The following is a 13,321-nucleotide window of genomic DNA, read 5'->3' as shown; positions in this document are numbered from 1 at the left end:
GAAAAACCACCTGGTGTTCCCAGTGCTGAATCTACAAAGCCAGGGGCACGAAGCAACATTCTCTCCTCCTTCCTGACCAGAGTGGAGGAACTCACCTCCTGTCACTTTCTCAGAAACCTGCCCATTACTCCAGCCCACACATCTGCAGTCAGGCTCCCCTTACCTGCACCTTCCCACCAGCATTTCAACAATGTCAAGATCGTCTACCTTAAAAGAAAAAAGAAATTCCAACTCCACATGCCCCTCCAGCCTCCTGCCCCCTCCTTCCTCTTAGTAAACCCCTGAGAACGATGCTGTCTTACTGTCCCTGCTGCCTCCGCCCCTGCCTGCTCTTCACTCACTGCTGACCCGACACCTGCTCAAACTGCTCTTGATAAGCCCACCGAGGACCTGCGCTGTAGACCCCGGCCGACCCTGCAGCTCTGACTCACCTCTTCATCTTCCCCCCGCTTCTGTAACCTCAGACTCTCCTGGCGTCCCTCCTGCCTCTCCGTCCGCCCTGCTCAGTCCTCTTGTTTGCTTTTTGCAGGAGCACCCTTCTCCTCGTCCCCCACACCCCCCGTCAGTGCTCCTCTGGGCGCTGTCCAGAGCTCTCTGCTCTCGATTCATGCCCATGAGGCCACCTGGTCCCCTCGTGTTGCTTCAATTAACAACAAACAGTGGGGACTCCCAAGTTCGTATCCCCAACCACGCTCTTTCTTCGGAGCTCCAGGATCTTAAACCCCATTCTCCACTGGGACCTGGGTGACTGACATGCGCTTGAGATGCAACCTGAGTCCAAAACTGGATCATCCTCTTCCATTCTCCACAAATACCTCTCAATTTGTGCTACACATTGGGATTACACAGGGGGAGGTGTAAATACTGATGTCCGAGTTCTACCCCCAGAGCTGCTATTTCCGTTGGTCTGGGTGCCCTGGGCATCAGGATTTTTCAGTCCCCTCCATGATTCTAATGGGCCACTAAGGCTGAGAACCCCACCCCCAGCACCTGGTCCTTCTCAAGGGTTCCTCATTTTGTTCAACAGGAGCACCATCCATGCAGGGGTTTAAGCCTGCGGGCTGGGCACCGCCGACCCCTCCCTCACCCTCACCACTGACTACCCCACCTCCGCCCCCTCCAAACAATCGCGAATGCGGGGGATCCTCTGAATGCTAGGGCAGAGGCAGGCACGGGCTTCACCCTCTCGCTCCCTCTCTCTTGCTCTCATACAGAGAATAGTACGCACGCTGATGTACGGCTTACAGTAGGCCTTACGTTGAGTGCGGTAATGGCGGTGAGCAGGCCTGTAAAATTTTTAAAAAGTATTAACTTTGACTTCAGGTTAAATCATTGCTACCTAAAAGTGTAACTACTGATATTATGAATTCCAGCAATAGTATGAAAACCAGCTTATCACAGGACGCTTTGAAATCCCGAGTCAGGTGTTCTTAACCAATTCCTATTTTTTCCTTCCAGAAACTTTGATTTTGAGGTTGTTTCTGTAAAGATTCCCCAGGCTACTTTGCAACACCTAGTGCATCTGGAATTATTTTCCTCAATGGACTAGAAACTAGATGTGGGCTAAGACCATGTGTGTTTTATTTACCCTGTATCCCCAGTGCCTACTACAACACGGAGCACATAGTAGGTGCTTAATAAATAATTTGGTCAATTAAAGAATGCAGTGGAACCAAAAGCTGGAGCCAGTGTCAAGGAACTCTGCGGTCCTTATCAATCTGACCCAAAGCAGGCTCCTTGCGGCAGGAACCAACTGCTGAAGGCATTCCTGGGCACCACAATCCCTACTGAGTCCCTGATGATAAAACATTTCAGGTTACAGACCGACTCCAAACCAGGCTGCTCAATCCCTAGGCACAATCTGGACCACAGTGGGGTTTCTGGGAGTCCAAGAAGCCTGACTACAATGTGAACAGCCATTTTCCCTGGCAAATACTTATCCTGTCACCCCCAGCCTTCACATTACCCCTCCAAGCATGGCATAAGACCATGACTATGCAAGGGGTCAGAGAAAGAAGGATGGTCCTTTAGCTTTGGTGGCTGACACAGGTACGACTCTTATGCAGGAAGCATACTCTACCTTTTGTGTTTACTCTGTATTTCTATGATGTGCCAAGAAACTTTACACCCTGGAGGGTGGGTAATAGTATGATCGACCCATCTTTGAGGCCGCTTAGCACAGCTCCCTGCAAACAGAAGGCACTCAGCTACAACTCAGCCACACAACCGTCACATTCTGGATATGGGGAATTAGAAATCCCCCTTGATTCTGGATACGTCAGTGAGAAACCGCTGTCACTTAAACTCATGTTTCCAACGGGCAAGAAGCTCAAGCTCTGTGAACCACTTCCCAGATCAACTTGTTACTCACCTTATTTCTCAGATATTTAGAAGAGCTTTTAATATCGGCATTCAGATGTGAAACGTGAATAAAATTTTCAACTCCAGCTTCCTTGGACACTTGAGCGATTGCTTGGGGAATCTTTACAAAAACATCCTCAAAACCAAAGTTTCTAGCGGGAAAAAAATAGGGATCGGTTAAGAACACCTGACTCAGGACTCCAAAGCATACTGTGATAAGCCGGTTTTCATACTATGGCTGGAATTCATAATATCAGTAGTTATACTTTTAAGTAGCAACGATTTCACCCGAAGTCAAAACTAATATTGTAAAAACATTTTACAGGCCTCCTCACTGCCATTACCATACATAATGTAAGGCTTTACTGTAAGTCATAAATCAGCACACGTACTATCCTCTGTCCTCAAGGAATCCCAAGGCTCAGGCCCTTTAAAAACATCTGGCTGCACTGACTGGGCGGGGAGGGGAGAAGTGCTGGGTTCTGGAGGGGAAATCACTGCTCACCCCCAGGCCTTTGCTTTCCTCAGGGGAAAAAAAGGAAACTAAAAAAATACATCAGTGCTTGCTTTGGCAGCACATATACTAAAATTGGAACGATACAGAGAAGATTAGCATGGCCCCTGGGCAAGGATGACACGCAAATTCATGGAGCGTTCCATGTTAAAAAAAAAAAAAAAAAAAAAAAGCATCAGTCACCAATTAGATCCAACAACACGAACGAAGTGCCTGCCCTGTACAAAGCACTGTTCGTCATCACGGGGGCTATAAAGTTGAATAAGACCCTCCAAGTCATCAAAGAACTTAAAAAGATGTGATGAGGCAGACGTATCTAAATGAGTCTAAGTCAAACTTTCATAAATGTGAAGAAAGAGGCGTGAGCAGAGTGCTGCGGAGCCGCAGGATTCAAACATTATTTGTTGATAAACGACCCACACAAGGGCTAAAAAGAACTGTTCAAACTGGTACTCATGCCATCTTTGATTAACAACGTGGAGAACAGATCGAGAACACTGTTCACGCGAGAAAACCCAGTGTTCAGCTTGCCGGTCAGTGGGACAGGAAAACCCTCCTTCCTAACCCCACCCCAGCTGGTGATGACACCCACCACACTGGCACAACCCGCAGTGGCTTTTTATCGCTTCCTATACTAGACTTACCACCAACTGAATCCCCGGCTGGGGGAGGATAGGGGTTAGGTGGGGAGGGTGGTCACTGGCTGTGGAAAGGTTGTTCAGTCAATACTCATTGATGAACTAATGAAAAATGTCACAACTACAATCCCTGGCATGTTACGTGCCCAACAAACGTCTACTGAACCTTAAGCCAGCTTTGCAAAGGAGAAACGAGGGTCAAAGACTTACTTGGTTTCCCATTCTCGCCCAACGAGATTGATGACCACGTTGCTGTGCTCCACAGCTCTTCGGATCGAGTCCTTGTCTCTCCCGTTCCATTCCTATAACAGCAGGAGCCAGTCACATGAAAACATCAGGGGTGGGCCCTGGCACAAAACACGTCTGTAGCTCCCCCCATCAGCAAGATTCACAATGGGCCCTCTGTTGTCGTCGCGAGACGGTGCCCTTTCACACCGGCTCCACTGACTACAACAGAAACGCTGCTGATTCTCTGGCTCTTCTGGAAACAAAGAGGTCAAAGCACATTTTATTCAGGTAATAGCAGGTGACAGAACTAGAAAAGACACTATTCATTTTCACGGGGCAGAGCAATTTTTGTCCTCCCAACTGCCCCGCAGAAGCCTGTAAAGGAATCTAGCAATCAAGTCTCCCTTCCTGAATGAAATACAGCCAAAGAACCGAGGATCATTTGGGAGGTAAACTGACTTTCCCTTGTTAGCACCAACTAGTTAGAAGATAGGAGGGGTGTCTCTCAAAGGTTAACGTTAAATTGGGAATACTCATGACTATTTTCTTATTTCTTTTTAACTCTTTACTCTTTATAATCCCAGATCTGGTCATTTTTGCTTTAAAGACATGAAAACAGCACTCAGAGAGAAGTGACCTGCCTATCAGTTCAGGGTGAGCTGATGGTAGGCTTCGGTGGAGACCTGCACTTGTGAGCAGGCGTTTAGGACTTAAGTCAGATCAATGTGTCTTGTCCAAAACAGTGACAAGGGACTAAAGACCCCCGGACAAAGGCAGAGCATTTCCTACGTTAAAATGAAAATAAAATTTGAAAGCATTTTGAAGGAAGATAATAAGTAGTATGGACTTCTTAGTTGTATCTGTGAGTGAGGGAGGTGGGAGGGAGAGTGAGAAAAGAGGGGAGAACGGAAGAGAAGCGGGGGGCTGGGGGAAGAAGGAGAGACAGCGAGCAATAGAATGCCTGTGCAATTTAGAAAAGAGAGAGAGGGCTACGGGAATCAGATTCAAGAGCAAAAAGATGAAGCCCTCGCCAGGCAGCACTGGTCACAACTGACTGTGGAGGATGCAGTACAAGAGACAGAACGCAAATTCCACTGTGCCATTTACTATCAGTGTACAAATGCTCTCTCCAGACTCCATGCAAAACTTGAAAATACGACCTACCCCACGGGGTTGCTATGACGAGTAAGTGAAATATACAGAAAATCTGCAGCACAGCGAGCAACACACTCAACCAAAAAAGCGCTCTACACATAATGAGCTTAACACGGCCTTTTCAGAGAAGATGACACAGGCGGGAAAGGGTGAACCCAAGAAGACTCAGAGGGGAAGAGCTTGCGGCATAACTGCATCAATGGCCCAAGAGTGATGCCCGGAGAGGAGCAGTCAAAAGGAAACCAAATTCCCAGGAATAAAGGCCCAGGGGCACGATCAGGCTGGTGAACCAAACGGCTGTTCAGACAGCAGTTTCCAACAGAGACTAAAGTGGGGAGATCGGCACCCCACACCCCACGTGGTCCATCCTTCTCAAAAATAAACAACAATATAGTGAGGCGTCCCCCCTGTTACAACTTTCCTGGGCTTCCGCTTTCATAAACATGACCGTATTCAAAGTTATGCACTTTGTGTCTGTACGCCCTGTTAAGACTGAGTTCCCTGTGGTCTTGTTCAACAAGACACACTCAGAGCTTAGCTCAACGCCAGGAACGGAGCAGACACAATAAGCACCCATGGAAAGCATGGAATACATGTCATTCAGCTTAATTCCAATGACTCCACATTTGCAAGCCGGTAAAAGTTTTCATCCATCACTTGTGAAATACCTCAATTTTGAGGACTGACAAGATGACTGATAAGCTTCAGTCACAGAGAACTAGGAAAAGGCTAAGCTCCTCTAACTGTAATACCAGGCAGATATTTGAGAAAAAGACTGTGGAAAAGAAAAACACTTTAGAAATAAGAAATTTCCAATATAAATATTATAGTTAGCTTGTGAACCTTCAGTAAAGAATAAATGAAAATGCCATTAAAAATAAGTCAAAATTTAATGAGGTCACAAATAATCTGTGTGAATAAAATAGATACTAAGGATGTTTAACAAACATTTTTTAAAAGAGGAAAGTGTGTCAGTGGAAGTGCTCAGGCCCAGGCAGGATGATGAAAGTAAGAAAAGTTAGCTACAAGAACAGCTGACCCAAGCCCCCAGGCCCGGAGTGTTTCTCCACAGGAAACTGCAGGCACTGGGACAGCATCATTCTCTGTGGAAAGGACCTGTGCACTGTAGGGTACTCTGCATCCCTGGCCCCTGCCTAATAAACCAGTATCGTCTCCGGTCACTGGGACAGCCAAAAGGGCCCACACATTTCTCATCACTCCCTTGAAGGTTCTCCCCACACAATTCCCCCTACCCTGCTGGCAACTAACTATTGGCCTAAAGGAAGAACCTGCAGGTTGAAGAATAACGACAGTGAATGCTCAGGAAGAAGTGTTGGAAGTCAAGTCTATCCCAGCCAACCAAGTTATAAAACACCCTACTTGTGATTTTCTCTATCGAAGCACCGCCCAAGAGAAATATAACACGCGGCACATATGTAATTCTAAATTTTCTCTTAGCCACTTTTAAAAGAATAAAAAGAAACAGGTGAAATTCATTTTAATAATATTTTATTTGACCCAATTTATCCAAAATACTATTTCAATATGTAATAAATGTAAAAGATTATTAACAATATATTGAACATTATCTTCTTCGAACCAAGTCTTTGAAATCTGATGTGTAATTCACACTTACAGCGCACCTCAATCCACACCAGCCACATTTCAAGGGCTCAAGAGCCACACGTGGCTGATGGCTACTGGCCAGCATAGGTTTAGAGCAGAGGTTGGCAAACTATGGCCCACAGGCAAATCTAGCCTGCAATCTAGCTTTGTAAACAAAGTTTGATCGGAACACAGCCATTTGTTTACATATTACCTGTAGCTGCTTTTAGGCTACAAGGGCAGAGCTGAGTAAACATGACAAAGAGCCTATGACCTGCAAAGCCTAAAATATTTCCTATCTGGCCCTTTAGAGAAAATGTTTGCTAACTGCTGGACTAGGGTTTACAAGAATGGCCTGTGAATGGAGGATGCCCTTGGTCCACTCTGGGATTAAGTTGCTGCTTTATTATACTGCCTCTCTATGCTAAAAATGACCTTAGTAATTTACATTTATCAACTCCAATAATCAGTAACAGGGGCTCTTACCAGAAAGATAATCTGGCCCAGGTCACCCATTGGGCGAAGGTGCATGGTATCATATGGCTCACACCGGTAGGGGACGATCACTTGTGACCCCATGCGACCTAAAAAAGAATGGATTGGAACAAGGGTCGTTACCATAATATGGTTACATTATACAACAGTGATTCTGTGACATTTAAATTCTAGTATGATAGGTGAATTGATTCTGTTTTTAGTAAGAAACATATTTTGCCATGCTAGAGATGTCATAACTTTTCAGAGCCCCCTTTCCTGTATTAACGTCCGATATAGGAAGTCTGGGCCTGTTCATAACATACAGCAGACCAAAATTACATAAATCCAAGATAGGAGTAATTCAAAACACCGTTACAATGAAAAGAAACAGTTCTCATCAGGCAACTGTAATAAATGGCTTTGGAGTACGTTGAACACAAGGTACTTTACCAAGGTGGTTGACAACATAGCGGCCCAGGAATCCTGTTGCTCCAAACACAGTGGCCACAATCCCACTGACTGAGGAACGCCCACCTTTCCCATGAGGTATGAGTGCATGATGAAGCTGGCGCTGGGGCGGGCCATGAAACACAGATGTGGCTATTGTAGTAACAGAAGAACCTTAAAGAGAACCCCAGAATATACATAAAAATTGACCATGAATTCAAACAGCTTCTTTTCCTAGAAATGCGACATTATTTTGCTATCAGTATTTTCATTTACTTAGGTTACAGTTTAAATTTAACTTTTATAATTTACGTAACAACAGCAATAATAAACACAAATTATTGCAACAAAAAAATCCATAGGACATAAGGAAATGTATAAAAGTGAGAAAGCAAACTCCCTGCCCTATAGGATATAATTTACCTAAAAAGATAAATCACGTTAAGAAAGATAATAATAAAGTTACAAATTAAGAGAGTATAAATCTCTACATGAAAGGAGCAGAGAGAATGCAAAGTAAAGGTGCCACAAGTTAGAGACTCATGAGGAAGGACTCCTGAATAAAGTGTTTTGAGAAAGATTTGAAAGAGTAGTAACAGAAAAGATAGATTTCCATGTGAAACACGTAACACATCTAACAACGTAGGGGTGGGAATGAATAAGCCCAGCGCAGGGAACAGCAAAAGACATACCTGGAACAGACTGTAAAACTGATGATGAATGAAAAACAGAGTTGATGATATGGGTTGGAGGTAGAGGTAAGAGATTATTATTATTATTTTTTTTTTTTGCGGTATGCGGGCCTCTCACTGTTGTGGCCTCTCCTGTTGCGGAGCACAGGCTCCGGACGCGCAGGCTCAGCGGCCATGGCTCATGGGCCCAGCCGCTCCACGGCATGTGCGATCTTCCCGGACCGGGGCACGAACCCATGTCCCCTACATCGGCAGGCAGACTCTCAACCACTGCGTCACCAGGGAAGCCCAGAGATTATTTTTTTTAAAAGAGTACGGTTCAGGGGCTTCCCTGGGAGTGCAGAGGTTAAGAATCTGCCTGCCAATGCAGGGGACACAGGTTCGAGCCCTGGTCTGGGAAGATCCCACATGCCGTGGAGCAACTAACCCCGCGAGCCACAACTACTGAGGCTGCGCACCACAACTACCGAAGCCCGCAGGCCTAGAGCCTGTGCTCCGCAACAAGAGAAGCCACCGCAATGAGAAGCCAGTGCACCGCAACAAATAGTAGCCCCCACTCACTGCAACCAGAGAAAAGCTCACGTGCAGCAACAAAGACCCAACAGAGCCAAAAATAAAGTAATTAGTTAAAAAAAATAAAAATACACTTCAGACTTAATAAAAAACTAATGAAAATCATCAAAAGTAGACAAGTAAGTAACTAAGAAAGTATCAATAAGTCTGTTCTGCTTTCTAAAGCTGACTTTCCAGTGGCGCTGTGCCCAGAAACCACTGATTTTCCCATCCGAAAGTATGGAATTGGAGAAAAAGCCTAGCTTGCCGAATAGTTACTGCAACCACAGAGACTAGAAACAAACAATGCAGATCAGACACATAATAGTAACAAAATAATAATGTATAAATAACAGCTAAACTTACAAAGGCACCTGGCATCGTTCTTAGCGCTTAATAGATATTATTTTATTTCACACTATCTTTATTGCCACTTTACAGATGAGGAAACCAAGGCTCAGAGGGGTTACATGACTAACCCAAAGAGCCTGCAAAGGAAACTGAAAAGTGGCCCAGTGAGGTGAGAGAAAAAAACAAAAGAAAATGGTGTCCAGAAGCCAAAAGAAGAAAGTGATTGATGGAGAGAATAGTCAACTCTATCGAATGCTGCTGAAAAGTGAAGTAAGAGGAGGGCAGAGGACCCTAGGATCTAGAAAATGTTGGCTGTAAATGGCCTGAACAAGAGCAATTTGATTGGATTAGGAGAGTGCGGCAGGGAGGTCCTAAGAGGAGTACAGAAAATTCTTCTCTGGGGATACGATGTAAAGGGACAAAGAAAAATGGGACTAGAGGAACAGGAAGACAAGGAAGGGTTCTTTTAATATGAAATATTATAACATATTTAGATGTTGATGGGAACGACCCAGTAGAGGGGAAATGTTAATGACTCAGGAGAGGGGAGGAAGAGGGAAGGGAGGATGGGATCAAAGGCCAAATGAGGGAACTGGCCTTCCATCAGACCAGGAGAAGCTCATACACTGTAAGAGGGGGGAAAGCAGAGAATTATCCCAGCTCAGCTATTAGATTTTCATGGTGGGAAAAAGATTGTTCCCATCTGATTCCTTTCCATTCTCTGTAAAGCTAAGAATAAGACAGAAGCACGTGTTAAAAGTTTTAGGAGACTGGCAGTGTTAACTAGTCATATGGAGAAAGGGAAAGCAAATTTCCTAGAAAAAATGTGCTGAAAATCCATTTGAGATTTGCATTCATGGATTTAAAATAAGGACACTCAATTCGTTTGGAGTTTTCCTTAGCTTAGCTCTCAGCCGCTCAGGGGCAGGCAGGAAATATGTGGAAAGCTTGGTTTAATCAACATTGATTTTTTTATGTCAAAGGGATAAGGGCTGGGGAGTTGAGAATGTATGAAAGGGAATGATTAGCATGATGAGTAAGGAAGTTAGGGCACAGGATAAAGGACAGAGCAAATAAAATGAGAAGAATCACTGGAGCCTAGGTATGAACATCTGCAAGGACTGTTATGAGGACTGGAGTAAATGTGTGTAAAGCATTTAGCACATTACCCAGCACACATTAAGAATTCCAGGAGTATTTTACTATTACTTTGAAATTCCTCAGAAAGTAATGTTACGCTAACCTCACATGGTTATTTGTTTTTTCAACAATTACCAGCCAAGCATTATTCTAGAAACTGTGACTAACATAGTAAAAAAGACAAAGTCCCTGGCCTCATGAAAGTTACATTTTAGAGGGCTGATATGAAAATTAATAATAAATGGGTAAGGGCTTCCCTGGTGGCTCAGTGTTTAAGAATCCGCCTGCCAATGCAGGGGACATGGGTTCGAGCCCTGGTCCAGGAAGATCCCACATGACACGGAGGAACTAAGCCCGCGCACCACAACTACTGAGCCTGAGCTCTACAGCCCGTGAGCCACAACTACTGAGCCCACGTGCCACAACTACTGAAGCCTGCGCGCCTAGAGCCCATGCTCCACAACAAGAGAAGCCACCACAATGAGAAGCCCGCGCACCACAACGAAGAGTAGCCTCTGCTCACCACAACTAGAGAAAGCCTGCGCACAGCAACAAAGACCCAACACAGCCATAAATAAATAAATTTTTAAAAATAATAATAATAAATGGGTAAGTACGTCACGGTGCCTTGCACACTGTAGGTTCTCAATAAATATGTTATTACCCTCTTTGGCTCCAGCCTCTCCATTTTCTTCCATTTATTAGGAACACCATTAGGAAAATAATATCCTTTATTCATTAAACCTACTTTGGTTTCCTACTGTTAGTATCTAAACCAATAGCCTCCAAACATATTTGCTTCCACACCGCGTAAGGGTTTTTTTTTAAGTATTTATTTGTAAATTACATGCACGTTCTATGTAGTACCAATATGTTATACACATTTTGCAACACACATGAAAGCCCTTAGAACAGTGTCTGCTATATAGTTTGAACCATTTGTTAGCTATTGTTACTACTACAGAAAACTTTTTTCTTTAAGTTCTAATACTGTATTTTTATATACCATTGGTTCCTCTTGCAAAATCCACTTGGAAAACCACTGGTCTAAACTCTGTTTGGCTTTCAAAGGCCTCCATTATTTGACCCCATCTAACATATTCAACCTCCTTTCCTACTATTCCAGATCTTCAGGTAGTCATCTCACTGCCTCCATTCTCACCCCCTTGTCCTTGCTAGTGCCAGGAAAATGTCCAACCCCTCTGACTTTCCAGATCATAACAACCCTAAAAAAAAATTTTTTTAAATCAATGGAAGCGCTGCAATTCTCCACTGCCCTTTCAATCTTCCCTCCCTACTTCAGATGATCTACTTTTTCCCTTTTCTGATTTCCTGTGGTACTTAATAGTCTCGCCACATTTCACTATATATGTTTTATACAGTTCTGTAGTGTTTTATGTTACACACTAGACTTGCCTCTCCCGAGTTTACTCAAAAGCTTACTTTACCAGAGAGTGTAAAGCAGAGTGGTAAAGAGCACAAGCTACGGTGTCAAGTTAAAAAAAAAAATGTTAAAGGAAAAAATTTTATGAAAATGTCTAGAACTGTGGTTAGCCGACAGCAGGAACTCAATAAATTGTCGTTATTACCATTCACAACCTACACTATGTGGCACCAATGTAACAGTTTAACAAGAACCAGCAAATTTCTTTGCAAAGAAGTGAGCGCTACGAAACCATCCATTATAAGTGATGTGCACCAACCACCTGCCCAGAGGCGTGGAGGAGCTCTACCCAAGATGGAAAAGAATCCTCCAAATACTCCCGACTCTCACCTCTGGCTGAACATTAGAAGTACCTGGGGAGCTTTTTAAAATTTAAGGTACAAGGAGCCAGTCTCAAGAATTCTGATTCAATAGCTCTTCAATGAGTCTCCATTTCTTTTTTTTTTTTTTTTTTTTTGCAGTACTCGGGTCTCTCACTACTGTGGCCTCTCCCGCTGCGGCGCACAGGCTCCGGACGCGCAGGCTCAGCGGCCATGGCTCACGGGCCCAGCCACTCCGCGGCATGTGGGATCTTCCCGGACCGGGGCACGAACCCGCGTCCCCTGCATCGGCAGACGGACTCTCAACCACTGCGCCACCAGGGAAGCCCTCCATTTCTATTTTTTCATAAAGCTCTAAGAATGGTTCTGACATGCACCTAATTTTAAGAGCAAATGATATTCTGTAATAACTAAAATACACTATGGAAAAATGCAATTTCTGGAGGTTGATGCAGGGCATGTTTGTGAAGGAGAGGAGGGTGAAATAATGATGAGGAAGTGTAACTGTATTCCCAATTTCCTTGCTTTTCTAGCCTCTCTTAGTGAGTGGAAGAGCAAATGCGTGTTTTCAACTTGAAGACCACAGCAGATCCGATCAGAATAGAAGGGAAAATAAACTACACTTAGACAAATCCTAAGATATTCTTTTATTCTTCTTCCTTTTTTTCCACCAATGTCCTGATTCTTCTCTCTCCTGAGCATCCCTCGCTCCCCGAGGCCTCAACGCCTCCACATTTGTAGGAATGGTTTTGATTTAGAAAGTGCTTTTATAAATACTACTTCACTGAATCTTCTCGGAAACTCCCTGACGTTGTCGTATGATCATTTCCACTGTGATGCGCAGAATCTGAAGTTGAGACCGGTTAAGAGTTTGCGCAAAGTCATAAAGTAAATCCATGAAGAACTTTTTCTCCACTATCCTTTTATCCCCCCATCATTTTCAGATTCCTCCCCCGCCTTCCCCCCAGTATTTCTTATAACCCCAAACCCTTACAACCCTATCAGTACTTTCTCGGTCTTTCACATGTCCCCCTTTTTCCTCTCCCCTTCCCGTTGCTCACGTTCACCCAGCGAAGACCCCTTCCCAGGTGCACAATTTAATACGTGAGCCGGGGAAGGGGAGAAAAAGGAGGAACTGGACAGAGGCAGCTCCGGACCTAGAAAAACCAGAGTGCCCAGGGACTCAGCGTGACCGCTGCACCACGGTGCCACTCCCAAAACTTTAGATCCGCATCTTGGACTCCCGATCCGGGGCCGCCGTTCCCGGTGACACTTACGTGACATTGGCAAGGCCCTGACAACTCGGGGGTGAACGGCGGCTGCCATCTTCTCCCACAATGCCCCGCCGCCGGCGCTCGGCCGCCTACGGCTACTAAGCTGGGTCAAAAGGCATCTTT

The 13,321-nt window shown here is 44.7% G+C and overlaps 1 protein-coding gene and 1 non-coding gene across 3 annotated transcripts in view; one reads left to right on the top strand and one right to left on the bottom strand.

The window, feature by feature from the left end:
* NDUFA9 (NADH:ubiquinone oxidoreductase subunit A9) overlaps positions 1–13,321 on the bottom strand; it is a 29,781-nt gene extending 16,460 nt beyond the window's left edge. For both annotated transcript variants that reach the window (XM_022577352.3, XM_089920163.1), the window contains exons 1-5: positions 13,202–13,321; positions 7,429–7,599; positions 6,988–7,085; positions 3,724–3,815; positions 2,372–2,513 (exon numbers count right to left, since the gene is read on the bottom strand). In XM_022577352.3, coding sequence (XP_022433060.1) covers positions 2,372–2,513; positions 3,724–3,815; positions 6,988–7,085; positions 7,429–7,599; positions 13,202–13,250 — 552 coding nt within the window. In that variant the 5' untranslated portion in view covers positions 13,251–13,321. The remainder of the gene's footprint in view (positions 1–2,371; positions 2,514–3,723; positions 3,816–6,987; positions 7,086–7,428; positions 7,600–13,201) is intronic.
* LOC115802882 (U6 spliceosomal RNA) lies at positions 2,921–3,027 on the top strand. Its single transcript, XR_004023461.1, has one exon. It is a non-coding gene; the product is annotated as a U6 spliceosomal RNA (small nuclear RNA).

This window comes from Delphinapterus leucas, chromosome 11 (genome assembly GCF_059928025.1).
Source record: "Delphinapterus leucas isolate spDelLeu-1000000601 "Yukka" chromosome 11, BTC_Dleu_Yukka2, whole genome shotgun sequence".
NCBI lineage: Eukaryota > Metazoa > Chordata > Mammalia > Artiodactyla > Monodontidae > Delphinapterus > Delphinapterus leucas.
This window is presented reverse-complemented; position numbering and strand designations above follow the sequence as displayed.